Source organism: Corvus moneduloides, chromosome 3 (genome assembly GCF_009650955.1).
Source record: "Corvus moneduloides isolate bCorMon1 chromosome 3, bCorMon1.pri, whole genome shotgun sequence".
NCBI classification, from domain to species: domain Eukaryota; kingdom Metazoa; phylum Chordata; class Aves; order Passeriformes; family Corvidae; genus Corvus; species Corvus moneduloides.
Window position 1 is genome coordinate 98,544,797 of NC_045478.1, and position 14,870 is coordinate 98,559,666.

A 14,870-nucleotide genomic window follows, 5' to 3' on the forward strand; every position below is an offset into this window, starting at 1 on the left:
GTAATGAAGATCTGATTATTGCAGCTTAGTGAGGTGTTCTGCTGATTCTGAGAAGAGAACACCCTCGCATTACAACTGTATTGCCTTGGTACCACAACAACCCTTGGCTTTTTCACTCTTACAAGAGGAAAGATTGAAGAGTTTTCCTCTTAGACAGAAGATCTTCCACTCTACTCCAAGAAAATAAATATGGCTCATGTGGAATATGCGTTTGGCTGATAACCTGCTCAGTCCATTTTTGGGTTCTGGGTGTCTGGAAGTTGTGGTGCAGTTTTGGTGTGATAGCTGGGGGAGAAAATGAGGCTATGGATTCATGTGTTGCAGGTCTTCCAAGTCAGTATGAATTTTGAAGGCATTTGCATGAATCCATGGATTTTCAGTATATCAGACAAAATATTCATGTTAGAATCATTCTCAAAGCAATAGTAGTTGTAACAGCAGCCAACAGCAGAATCTAGGTCAGGTCCCTTCCCAATTTCCCTTCATCTGCATGTTTGAACAACAGAATTAGGATCTGACACAGTCTCAGCAGATCCAAAGATCAGGTAGAATGACCAAACATTGCTCGTGGTGCCTCAGTGGCAAAGCAGCACTAAGCATATCCTGCAGTCAGGTGTTAGCAAATACAGTTATCTGTGATGCTAATCCACAGTGGCTGCCACAATGACTTTCCCAGCACAGCTCCCTGAAGCACCCACGTTGGCCTGCACCCTCATGATCTGCTCTCCACCTCCAGGCAGTGGGGGGACACCAACTACTATAGCAGCAAACACACAGATTCTCTAGGGTCAAATTCCCTCTGTGATCACCACATGATTATCTGCCTTCAACTGAAAATCCTTCCCTTCTCCTCTCTTCCCTCCTTTCCTCCAAATCTAAGTAAGGCATGGAATTTAAATTTTCCCATTTTACTGAGTGGAGAAAGATTCAAGGAAAGTAAAGACACTAGAGCAAAAATAATTTTTCCTCTTGGTGCATTGTTTTAATGCAACAAAATCTGTCAACCAGAAAAAAAATGGAGCTACCATTTGGCATTGAGGTGGAATATTCAGTATCTCTCCTGTAGATAAATTGTACAACTTGACAGCCACTGAATAGCCTGTAGTTTGGTCTTCCAACACAGTACAGCTGGCAGGACATGATGCATGAAAGTGATTTGCTGCTTTGGATTTTCTTAAGATTTCTCAAGTGCAAACTGAGACATGTAACGAGAAGTGAATGACCAACTGCCCTTCAGAGAATACACTATTTTTTTTTTAAACCAGAGGTTTTAACTACTCTTTTCCTCTAATTAGGCCTCTGAAAAGCCTGAGTATCTCTGCCACAGAAACCAAAGTAAGTGTTACAGAGATAATAAACTGAAGCTGTACTTTAAGTGATTTGCCTGGTGCAGGAACAGAAACACAGTGTATCTGTCCATGTTGTAAACCACAGCCTGGCAACATTTTGCAGACAGTTTACTACACAACTGCATCAATTTTCTCTGTTGGAGCACATTACTGTACAGACAAAATAAAAACATTTATTTTAGAGATGAGTAGCAACAACATGATTTAGTTACAGCTAAAATTTCTATTATTGTTGCTATAATTAAGGCGTTTATTTGTCTCTCAGAATACAGCATGGATTATATTTCACTATGTGAACACTCACCTATTGTGATGAAGAGTTTTAAATGTCAGCTGGGCCCTACCAGGTTTATTAACAAAAAAAGCCAGGAAGCTTCACCAGAATCTGTATCATTTATCCTTATTTGCATTTTAATGGTTGCTATAAAAATGTTACAAAAATGTGACTAGTTTGTACAAACTCAGGATATGGAGTAGCTCAGGTAACTGTAGTCACAAACGTATTTGGATGTATTTGCACCAGTTAAGTGATAAGAAAAACACAGCTCAATCTGTGTTGTCATTGCATGCGCAGTGCTAACTCTCTGACCAAAAAAAAAAAACCTATATAAGAGGCTCAAATTGCATTATCCTCTGAGTTACTTCCCTGATTACTTAGGGACAGCCTTTGTGTTCTACATATTGCTTGAAACATACATTAAAGCCCCAAAATTTTATTATTTTATTTCAGACAAAAAGGATTCACACAAGTTTAAATAGTAAGTTTCGTGTTCTGAAATACATAAAGTAAATATTTTGAAAACCTCACAAAGTTTGCATCTATCTTGTATTTAATTTTATTTAGTATTTCTAATAACTCCTTCAATACAAATATAACAATGTTACAGAAACATATCTCTGAAAAAAGTATTAATTTGAGATTTGGAGAAAACAAAGAAAAACTAGTGTTTCATGAAAATTTTTTTGATTATTTTTTACCTGTCTCTTCTCTTACAAAAATTATTCTTCCTCCTCCAAAATTGTGAAACAGAAACAAAATCCTACCCAAAACAAAAATGAAAACTCATTCAGTGGTTCACCTGGCAGAAATCAGGCTCTTTATAGAAAGCTGACTTCCTTGCTAAATTATAATTTCTACCTCTTCCCACCTCTGGTTGGAGCATGCACACAAACATGATGTGCAAGCCTTCCTAACACAGATATCCCGAGCTATCAAGGGACATGCAGGAACAGAGAGCCTCATCTCCACCACATCTCAATTTCAGCTGCCAGTGTCCTGCCAGACACTGCCATCTTCCAGGGGGAACTTCTTCCACATGTGGTGCTGTTGGACAATATAAGAGCACATTATGCAAAGGTGTATAAATTTGCAGCAATAAAACATGAAACATGCCAGAAAGTTCCCTACTGAGGTCTCTGTTCACAGGGAATACTCCTCCTCCTCAGTCACTCCAGCAAGACATCAAATGTTTTAAAAATCTGTTTCTCCAATACCCTGTGCAGTCTTAGACCATCTACAAACAGCACTGGACAGGAGCTTTGGCAATTCATGCTTTTAATGTCTGTCAGAAATTAGACATAGAACAAACAAAAAGTCTCAAAAATGGCAAGTCCTGATATCAATCCACCCCAGATGTCTGGAGGACAGGAATAAGGAATACTCTCTGTCCGAAACCACCATGGGGGATAAACCCATATTTCTCAATAAGAGTTTCAGTGCTGCTCCTACATCCACCATGAAATTAAAATTTTATATTAATGTAGACCTCTTTATGCCACAGCCTTTTAAAAAGTTTAGCTGGATCTCCATCTGTAAAGCTTTTGCTCAATGTGCCCAGACACTCATTGAGCAAATCGGACTCTGAAAATCATTCCTTCAGTTGCTGTTTATTGAATTACTTCATAGAAACATGTAACTTGCCCAACCTGCCTATATAAATCAATCTAAAAAAACCCCACCCTTCAGCTATAAATAGAAAAAGCACAATAGAACTACTGAGGATAAAGATGATTTTAATTTTAATCATTCCTTTGCCAAAGCACCACTGGTCATGTTTCAGTCTTATTCAATAGCACAAACAATGCTGTGAGGTTAGATACTGTCAGAAAACACATAATGCCATCCATAATCCTGCAACCATTTGTTAAGCCTGAGAGCATGGCAGCTTGGCATTTTTAACACAGAGAGGTGTACCTAAATTTAAAATTCAGGTGAAAAATGAAGCAGTGAAGTAAGGGACTTCTTCAAAGACTTGGAATTAAATAACAGGCTGTAAAATAACACAACTGATTTTTGAAAATGGGGTAGTACACAGAGCAGTTTAGTTTAGGGAAACCTGAGTTAGCTCAGGTACCAGGGACAATCTAAAGATAGCAGCCTCAGCTCAGTTAATTTGTCTGCCCCCCTCACATCTGCTGAGAAGCAGTTTTCACATCACTCGCTGAAAGTTGCAACATCTTCCACGGAGAAGGTCCAATCCAGACAACACTCCTGCACTGCTATTGTCCCTCCTCTAAAACAGACCCTCCCTGTGGCACAGTTGCCCTTGCAGTTGGCACTGTCCTATCTGGATGCAAATCTGTCCCACCAAAATCTGAATCAATCCTCTGGTGTCTACATCCGAATGAAATGCTTACGGCTAAATGAGTAAGCTAAAGCAATTGTAAAGAAAACAAACAATTATTCTTATAACGTTTCTTTAAGACTGCAATTAGATCAAATTAAATCAGCAGGAATTTCTCCACACAAAGCAAATGGAGCATTTAATATCCTGCTGAAACAAAACATGGCACCATCAAGGTCCCCTACAACATCATGTAAAAACCACAGTCTCCAATCTTGTCAACTTTGTAGCTTTGTAAATAACAATAAAAGATCTGTAAGCCAGGGTCATGCAAATTTCACTTCCTCAACTCCTGTGTGATCTTTAACGTAAATCTATGTGCAACCTTTGCACACTCCCTGCCACACAACCCACCCCCACCAAAAAAATTCCCATTCTTGTGTTACTGCATACTTTGATACTTATATAATACCTACATTCTATTATTGCCTTTCAGCTTTGATAGCAGCAAAAGGAATAGCAACAGCAAACTGACCTTTTGGAGAGCAATTATATTCCTTGCTGCCAATAAATTCCTGCCTTGACTTCCCTTCGTGTCCCACTCACTTTACGTGCCCTTTGTGGACTCAGGAGTTGGACTCAACAATTCTCACAGGTTCCTTCCAACTCAGGATATTCTGTGATGCTAAACCAACAGTCAAGGAAAAGGTTTATTCTCTTGAAAGTTTTTTTCTCAAATAAAGATAGCAAGAACATAAATGCAGAACAGCTGGAATGTAACACTTGGGACAAACTGTTTGGTGGGAGGGTGTTGTTTTTCCTTGCTAACTAAATCTTCTAGTAAATGCTACTTTTCTCATCTAGTGCTCAGCTCTGAAGACAACAGTAGTTTCCAGGGCTTTGGTTTTCAATTGTTAAACAAAAGCTTAAAGCTCCCTATCTTTAATCAAGTCCACAAAACTAACCTCCAGTCTTACCTTCCATACACACATGGCCCCCTTGCAGGAAGTATCAAGACCACTTCAGCAGCTTTGAATATTTCATATAAGTAAAGATTCGCTGCTGAGTCAGGCCCTCTAAGAGTCATTAATTGACAAATTTTGCAGCAGTCTGAAAATTTAAGTACAAGACACTGCTTTCCCCACCGCTATCTAGGAAAAAAAGTTTGTCACCCTAATTTTCAAGGGTCTTCTCCTTCCTCTCTCTAGCTTTTTACTGGTATGTTTCCCTAAATGTCAAAAATTCCCCCAATTTCAGGCAGAAAAAGTTTGAACTAACTTGGGTCGCAGAATCACTGCCTTCCTTCAGACTTCCTAGAGAAGAGGGATTTTTTTGTTCAGTCTTGGAGTACAATTATGTCAGTCATTTCTAACTTAGAATTGGTTTTTCCCTATAAAGACCAAGAATGGTTTTCTAAGTCATTCAGATATTTGCACACTAGCACAATATAAATCCTTTTGTAATTAGGCCTCCTATCCAGTCCTTCCATGTATTTCCAGAAAATATGTACAAAAAGTTCTTTTTGCTGCTATGACATTCTTTTCTGTAATTCTCATTACATTATCTAAGCACACATGCAATTGGAGACATAGCACAGGAACCAGCACTTCTTCTATAGAGCAATGGTGAGGAGAGATTTAAAAGGTTCAGACTAAATGGCTGGGGGGCAGTAAAGTGCCTTTTCCCCTGCACATTCCAAACAAAGCTGCAGGCAGACCTTATGGTCTGTGCCTGGAACACAGTTAATTCAGGAGGAATATTTTTAAGAAGTTATTTGATAATTTAAAACGTAGCCAATCTCCTGATCACGAGTAGGTTTTAACTTTTCAAAGACCTGCAGTAAAGTCATATTTTCAGATGTTCAGTGTCTCAGCCTGAAAGATCTGCTCCAAAGCAGAGAAACTAGAGCTGCCAAATGAAGCACACATAAACACTTGATTGTTTTTAACAGGGGAGACAAACCCTCACAATTTCTCTAACCACATCAGGATAAATGGCTCAGTCTTTAAGTAAGAGTAGTTCAAAGAGATACTGTCAGTCTCAGGTGGATAAAGCAGCATCAGGCCAAGTGGGAGGGCTTAGAGAAGTTAAAAGCAAAGCTAAGTTGAAAACATTCTCTTAATGGAAGTCCTGCATGACCTGTGCTTCATTCAGTTCTCTTCAGGGCAGGGACTGTGTGATTTGTCTCAGTCTTCCACAAAGTGCTGAGTGTACGTCAGCACTTCATCCCACACAGTAACAGCGGTGTCAGGGGAGGAACAGCAAAGTACTGAAAACAGAATTGTGTCTCATCCAGGCAGCTTCCCACCAGGTAAACTTCCCTTCTACATAATCCCACTCTCATACTTACACATTAACACAGAAAACATAGCACAGAGCAGCTTTTCTTGCTAAGTCTTATTTTTCTGACTCATTTGTGTTGGAATGAATCACAAATTAATCCATCACCTGGATGAGAGGTCATTTTCTACATTTTTTGCTTCTGTTTCTTTGACTCACCAAATCCAAAGACTCTGTTGGCATGAACATGAGTAATTCCTGTATGTTAGCAGAAATTTTGCATAGAATTCAAAAGATATATCTTTAATCCCAACAAATCAAACTTCATACAAAACACATTGATTTATTTAAATTTTTACTGCAAACGTGCAAACGTTTGGGTTTTGTTTTTTTTTAATTTGCTTATTTTTGTGGTTTTGTCTTAATTTAAATTAATGGGAAAGGCAATCTTAGGGGACACATAAAAAAGTACATTTTTCACTGCTGGCCTATGTGCAATTTCTTCCAACTCAGTACTTGTATTAATCCAAGTCAATCAAAGTCAGTGCTTTGTTCTAAGAACATAAGCCTGAACTGAGAATGTACCTGTCTCTGGGTATTACACAGAACTGATTTGGAAGGATATTATGCAAGTGTACACAATACACTCCAGGGCTACACAATACACTCTTACATGCCAGTCTGCAATTTAAATGATTTCAGAACTTGAAAATGTTTCCTATGAACTGGATTCTTTAAGGATTAAGCGCAGTTACCTTTGGTTTATGTAATGCTGTACAGCAGTCACACAGACTGATTCAGAGTTGCAATTCATTTCTCCATTGCAAGGAAGATACAGGCTCCATTGCAAGCTGCAAAGGATGCTTTATTACATGACAGCCAGAGCTGAGTAAATAATTCACCTTGAATAATTTGTGCACTTATTTTTTTCATTTTCATTTCCAGAATTCCAGAAAAAAGATTACAGTTTCTGCAACATACCTGTTAACTAAAATTACCCTAAGGAATTTCTCACATGGTCTGCTGTTACATCCCTGGTGCTCACAGCTATGCTTAGTTGCAACTAGTAAATAAAACTTATGGCATAGGTTGTGCAGGCTGAGTGATCAGCAACAATCACGCTTCTTGTACAATACACTTTTTTTCCCCCTTGCAATACCTTGCTTTATCTGGTATACATTCATCAAGAACTTGGCAAGTTTAGCTAAATATGAAATTAAAAAACAAAATCAGAAACAACCAAAAAACCCCATCCCCTGAAACATTGTTTTCAAACTGAGAGTACAAAGAAGTTAGGGAGGAAACCCTGACCCATCTCCTGAAGCATCCTTCAGTAAGAGTGGTGGTTAAATTACATAATGCTGAAGGAAAAAGAAGTTTAACTGATTTAGAATAGTGAAAAAACTTAGTTAAATACACATCTCTTCTCAGGATAGAGAAACCCTCAGCAGAAGTCTTCACAGCCTGGGGGAGGAAGGTACACATGTGTAGAAGGAAAGGGATTCCTAGTCCAGAAACTGAAACACAAAAATCTACACACATGCGAATGAAATCTCACAGAATCACAAATAGATCCCAACTTCATGTTAATTCCTCTCCATTTACAATATTCACAAAGAAAATGACAGAACTCACCAGCTTCAGTGAGAGCCAGGGAACTGACTCCAAATTTAAAAAGAAAAAGAAGAAGAAGAAAATAAAAAGTTGTGGAGGGAAGAGGATCAATAGTCACATCCCCGGAGAAGAGCAACAATAAAATGTGTCTATTCATCCAGATACCCAGGGAACAGCCTCATTTATCCCCAGCTATCACTCTGCAGCAACAGAGATTAGGAGTTAGGTTTCCTTAACACTGATTCCTCGAGCAATCTCAGCTGAGTGTTTTCTAAAGTAAGTGTCATGATAAAAGGCAGGAGTTACCAGTAAAGGTGAGGAGAAAATTGGTATCTTTAAGAACATTTTAAAAAAATTAGATCTCAGTGCTTTTTACCTATACTCAAACAGAGCAGCAAGATGTTTTGAGGTTTTCTGCTCATGCTGAACCCAGGTGGTGGCATGAAGGCACACAAACTGAGACATCTTAGTTTGTGTTCTACATTTGTCATGTTAATTCATGAGAGTTCAACATGGCAAAAGATAGCAAGTTCTTGATGTGCAGCATAGACAAGCAGAAGTTACAAATACATAGCACTGAACAGCACAGGTGATTCCAGAACAAAAGAGAATCCATTATCCTCCAGCTTCTCACCTTTATAGCTTCTTGTGTGGCACAAAGTATCATCAACTTGATTCCCCAGGACTCTAATTTTACCCTATGCTATACATGCAATCCTGTTCAGAAGTAGAGAAAAATGGAACTCGGCATATTTATTAGCCTCCTCTTTTTTCGGTAGACATTCATCTTAGGAGAGCTGAGTGTATGTGTTCAGAAAAAAGTAAGATTATCAAGGTGTTTTATTCTTTTTCCAGGGTGCTATGAGTGACAGGTACTGGATTAAGCCACCATGAGAATCTACCTTATCACAAAAGGGCTTGACAGAATCAAATTATAAGTATCACCTCCTCAGTGCTCCAGCCACCCCATGATTCATCTACATCTATTGGATTATCCCACTCTTTTCTGTTAGCTTTGCCTCAGAATGCTATTCACACCCCATCAGTTTCTTTTCCATGCCTCCAACCCAAAGCTGCCCTTCCAAGTTAAGGCTCTAGATGTTTTACTTTGACTTTAAAATAGATAAATATTGTTTCAACATGAGATTTTAAATAAATATAACTGGAAAAATTCCAGCAAAGGTGGATTATTACTGGGGGTGGGGGCAGCGACAGTGAGGCAGGGAAGCCAGGCACTTCAAAAACAAGTTTTCTCAAGTCCTAAATGGAATTTCTAATTAAAGGAGATGTCTCAAGACAGGGAGAACCCCAAGAATGACCAGGACCCCATGCTAAGGTAGTTTCCACTGACCAGACAAAACAGGGTTGAAGCAACCAGGAAATGAGACAGTTGCCCTTTAAACCTCTCTAGGATGTGGTAAAACAAACTTAACTGAAGCTTCTTAAAGAATGAGTAGAAGAGGCTATAAAAATGCTGTACGTATCTGTATTTGTGCACAATGCCTATTACCAGCTCTGAAACTCACCTAATATAGCAACGACTTCATCATCCTGGATTACTTCCAAAGAGCCCGAGACCACAAAGCAAAGGCTGTCGACGCTCTCCCCAGCGTGGTAGATCAGGTCTCCTGGAGCACAGTGCACCGTCTGAAATTCCATGGCGACGGGGCTTCAGAAGGCCCCCATCGCTCGCCAGCCTGAAGGCAGGGTGCTCCTTGAAAACCTTTTCGGTTCAGATGCACGCAGATGTCCGCTCTCATGTCCTTAGGGCAGATCTGCAAAACCTGAGAAGGAAATCAGGCAATCAGGTTCCTGTGCATGGCTTCTATGTGCGGCTATGACTCGTTTACCACACAAGGTTTAAGAACCTGCTTTCCTCCTTCCTTGTAAAATTTCTAGTGTCAGTCTGTAAGTTATTTTATATTGTTTATCCACATAAGCCACAATACTAACTTAGTCTACTTTATAACATCTGAAGGAAAATGCTGTTTTCATCTCAGCAACATGCTCTGCTGGATATTGAATTACCAGAAGTCCTCCAGTTTTTAAGACAATAAAACTTAGAGCACAGCAGTACAGAAAGTGTTGAAGAAAAGCTTCCTGAAGAATTGTTTCTAGAGGGCAGGTCACTTTTTTGATAGGCAGATTCCACAAAAAGCCCGCACAAGTTATATGCTTTAACAACTACAACCGATTATTTAAAGTTTAATTAACTTATGATATTAAGAACTGCAGGTATTCAAATTTACCCCTCAGTGGCACTAACAAGTTTTTTGTTTACACAGGGAAGGGACTTAAAGGTATGATGCTGTTTTAGGCAGCTTTTGATCTTCCAAATGCAATGTTCCTCACGGCAATTCATGGTTCTCATAAGAGAACACAAGCTGATGCTCAGCACAGCGGGTACCAGCCAGGGCCATTTCTGAAGGGTTTTAATATAACACGGACAGCTGAGTGGAAAGAATACAAAATCACTGCTGCACGTACGGACTAAAAGTGGAAAGAAGCAACATGAACAGGGTTTGGGGATAACAAAATCTCCTTGGGGGATAGCCTACGATGAAGCACATCCAGGACATATTATTTGAGAAAAACATTGAGTAGTCTAAGTCGGCCTCTTTTTTTTTTTAAATTTTCTTAGTAGTAACTATTCCATCCAATTAAGGGACATTCTGGTTGAGCTTCAGAGTTACTCCCCCTTATTTTCCTAGATGGAAAGAGAAGACTGTCTCACTGCAAATACTCCTAGAAAACATAAAGGCACATGACACAGGAAGTACTATGGCTATGCCTACACTTTGAAACGGGGCTCTGTGCAAGATCTGAGCAGAGAACCAAGCTGGTAATTCTGTGCATGGCACTGGTTCCAGTTATCATGCCTGGTACTCCAAAGACAAATAACTCTACCACCAATATCATCATCTTTGGCCCACCTCCAAACAGACCTTTTATTGCCGATACTACTTTTGAAAAGACATATATTTCTATAGTGCTTAGGTGTAGGGCACCCATGGATGATTTTTCTTGGCTGCCCTGTACAGAAGAGCTGCCAAACCTGCCAGTTCTCAGTTTTCCAGGCTCACAGAAATGGGCTGGGGCAGAAAGTCCAGCATTTAACATGGATCGCAGGCAGGAGACATATCTGTCTTTTCCATTATCTCATTTACTCTGGTGACAAAAATATTCTCTAGTGGCATATTCTTGCCAAATTTTGCTACTGGAATTACACACACACTTTGCAGCTACCTGAGTATCACACACAAAAAGGGTTGTTGTAACAGAAATAGTAGCAAAAAGCCATGAATATACAAGAGAATATTTAAAATTATGCTGTTATCCAAAACCTTTTTTGGACAGCAGTCTTAGAGGAAGTTAACTAATTTTCCATTCTCCATTTAAAGATGTCTCCAGACTTAAAAAAATGAAAGGGGTTTAAGGCATTTGGGAGTTACAGACAAATGGAAGAAGACTTCCATTTGTATGGGAGGTATCTTCATGGACCAACTTTAGAATCTTTCAGTAGCTCTTGGTTCAATTTTGTTGTACGGGTGTTTTCTAGACTTGTAACTTAGCATGTGTGCAGTTAACACTGAATTGACAAATTCGTGGCCTACAAAAGAGTGGTAAGATCAGTTCAGTGCTCAGTTCCTATTTAAATCTTTGCCTCATCTGTAGGAAGCTGCGCTGTGTTTCAGAGGAGCACAACTACCACTGCTCTGTCTCACAAGCAATACATGTTTTATTCATGGCAAGACATCCCAGAAGTTATACACAGGCATCAAACCAACAGAGCTCAGACCTGGGAGTTTATGGCACAGCCAACCATAGCTTTTGCTGTGCAGATGAAAGCTGAGCTCTTGGTTAAGCAGTCATGGCCAGTGGCAGCTCAGCTATGAACGAACCAGTTATTGAAAACAGCACCATATTAACCTCTTTGAGACCTCCTGAGAATTAGAGACTTTTCTCCTGTTTATTAAGATAATTCTCAAAGACTACACTGGGAATTGTTGGGCCCAGTTTGATCAGTCTGCTGTCTCCAACTGCATCCTTAAAGCATTTCTCTCTTTATCAAAGGAAGCCAAGAATGAACTTTGAAGATAAGCTAAACCACCCCCACCCCCCGCCATGTTTTACATAGCAATTTTTTCTTGTTGTTTTGTAAAAATGATGACAGGAGTTTGTACTGGGGGCTGAATGAAAGCACCAGCACTCATTACACTATGTATCCTCAGATGTCTCTCCACCTTCCCCAAGTGCACCTACTTCAAATCACAACCCCACACAAAGACAGATTGTGAGAAAACATGCAGAACAGCTTCTAATCAGCACTACCCAGCACTAAAATACCATTTCTTTCTGAAAGCCAGTGTGACAGACAGTGCTTACGGAATCGTGTCTGGGATTTAAAAATGGCAGATATGCTGAAGACCTTTTAGGAAAGCAAACAGTGCCCTGTGTGCCCCTCAGTCTCCAGACAGTTCAGTGCAAGGCCACATCTGTTCTACTCCTTCATAACGATGCTTTAACAGCTGTACAGAAATGACACTGTTTGCTCTTTAACTGCATCACTCACAGTTCAGAATACTAAGCTAAGCTGCCAACCAGGAGACTGGTGACCAGAGCATTGGTATGATTTCCTGAATGATCCACCCCAAAAATCATGTCTCTTTACAAGCAGAAGAAAAACTATCTCCACAAAAGCTGGCAACTAATATGAAAGCGACAAGGAATTACTTTTGTACATTTGCCATGGTGAAAGGCCGTCTGTTATCTTAAAAGACACAATGGGAATTTACTTGTAAATTCAATGAATCAGAATGATAACATTTGCCTTACATAAGATAGATTTCAAGCAATACATTATTAAATACTTCCAGTTTTCATTAATATCTTTAGCCTGCACACAGAATATTACATTCAAATTCTCCAATGACAAAAAAGAATTACTTTGTTTTCAGGCCCACAGAGCTGCAAACAACCTCACAAGAAACACTGCAAAAAAATCTCATTTGGAAAAATTGTGAGGTTGTGTTACAATATGGAACTTGTTATTTACTTATCACCTTTATTTATTGTAAACCAAGCTTTTTCATTTATAATTTTTATACTATTTTATGCCATTTCACTAGCAAAACATACATACTTTTACCACTAGCATATGTTTGTATGATGGAATAGCTGAAACACTGTATTTGAAAGTTTAAAATTACGGGAAGCTACTACTTAGAACTATTTAAAGAATATTTGTCTCCTTTACTAAGACAGTACCTCCTGTTTATTTTAATGGACTACTTTCAGGATGTGACTTCTTTCCTTGCAGTTTAATTTACTTACCTTTTCAGTATCTATTCCTCTGGACATTGACCAGGTGGAAACGATGTAATCCATCACACGTTCACTCAGTCCTTTAGGGACCTGGTAGAGCTTTAAAAAGTCCCGGACGCTGTTCAGCATTTCGTGGTATCTGTTTGTGTTAGCATACATTTGCTGAAATATGGTTGTCACATTACCAAAAATGGTGGCATACAGAAGGGCTGTGAAAAAGAAGAAAAACCACAGAGATAATACACGGTAAGTTGTGATGATGAGTCTGTGTTCCACTGGGCTTTAAGACTGGAAATGCCAGGCTCATAAAAATGCATGCAAATACAGGTGCTTTATTAGCAAGGCATGATGAGTGCAAGTGTTTTATAGGTCACCTTCAGCACTACAAATTGAGGACCACCGCCTATTTTTGTAAGAACAAGTCCTGCATCAGAATTCCTGAAACACAACTGTTTGTCTTTGTCAAACAATTCAGTAGTACCCAAAAACCTTATGAAACCACAACAGAAGACAGAAGAATTTTAAGAGAAATAGCTTGACAGCAAATACTTTAATTTTTTGTCTCAGGTTTATAGTGCCTGTGTTGAAATACCGCCAGTGACAGATTTGCAGGCTTTAAGTGCATTATCACAGTAGTAAGCTGAGTCATCGTTACCCACCTCGGTGTGACAACAACAATGCATCAAAGCAGAAGATGGAATATGTAATAAACAGCTACCATGGGTCAGTAATTCATAGACATAAGTTTAATAATACATAAAAACTCGCATTACGTTTTATATTCTTCAGGCAAAAGCACAGCGAGGTCTGAGGCAAGAGCTAGAGCCCTCAGAGGCAGACCTCTGAACAGCCCGCCTGACTTCATGCAACACAGTTATGAAGCCAGGTGGTTCCTCAAGATGGGTTTAAGAATAAACATGAGGAAGAAAAAAAGGCAATGTTTCAGGCGTGGAGAGAAGCAGATGAAAACACACAGGACTTGAGAAGATCCATCTGCTGAAGCCCAAGACAGAGCAGCAGGCTGGTGGCAGCCTCAGCGGCCAGGTTTGATAGCTTGCAGAGGCCGGGGCTGAGGCTCTTCCAGCCAATCCAGCCCTGAATGAAATGGAAAGACAGGAAGCCTCAAGGGGAGCTTTCCTTTGTTGTGAATCAGGTCAGTGATATGTGACAGGTTGGCTGTAGAGGGAGAGGAACAGTCAGACTGCAGATGCAATGATAACCACCTGTAAGTGCTCTGGCTTGCTGAGTCAGTTCTTCCTCTTAATCATTTCCTGTCCCCCAAAACAAGCACCAAACTGTATCATATCTTTTCCATTCAAGACAAATAAATGAGAAGCCATATTTATAAAAAACAGATTCTGCCTTACTGAAATACCCCTTTTTGCTGTTTATTTACTCCCTCACCAGCTATTAAAAAAATCTTCATCCCACTCCTTCCCTTGAGAATGCAGGTATTTATTCAGGTCAGCGTTACAGGCAGATATCCTTAAGCCAACTAAGATGCTCCAGGATTCTATGACCAACAAAAACCTTTGATATTGTGCAAAATAAACTTACAGGACTGTCTTTGCCCTGATCATTAAGAGATGTAATTTAAATTTAGGCTTGCTCAAGGCCTTTACACTGCTGATTTTCTGCAGAATTCCTTCTTGATGCTGCATGACTTCTTTTCTTTTCATGAATTTCTGTAGAGAACAGCTCTCCCTTTTTCCATCTACTCCTCTGTACAAACAGGTAT

The 14,870-nt window shown here is 39.5% G+C and overlaps 1 protein-coding gene across 1 annotated transcript in view; it reads right to left on the reverse strand.

The window, feature by feature from the left end:
* The window catches only part of KCNH1 (potassium voltage-gated channel subfamily H member 1), a 177,567-nt gene that overhangs the window by 80,552 nt on the left and 82,145 nt on the right, over nt 1-14,870 (reverse strand). Inside the window, 4 exon segments of the mRNA XM_032102903.1 lie at nt 9,334-9,478; nt 9,480-9,533; nt 9,535-9,591; nt 13,142-13,341. Coding sequence (XP_031958794.1) covers nt 9,334-9,478; nt 9,480-9,533; nt 9,535-9,591; nt 13,142-13,341 — 456 coding nt within the window.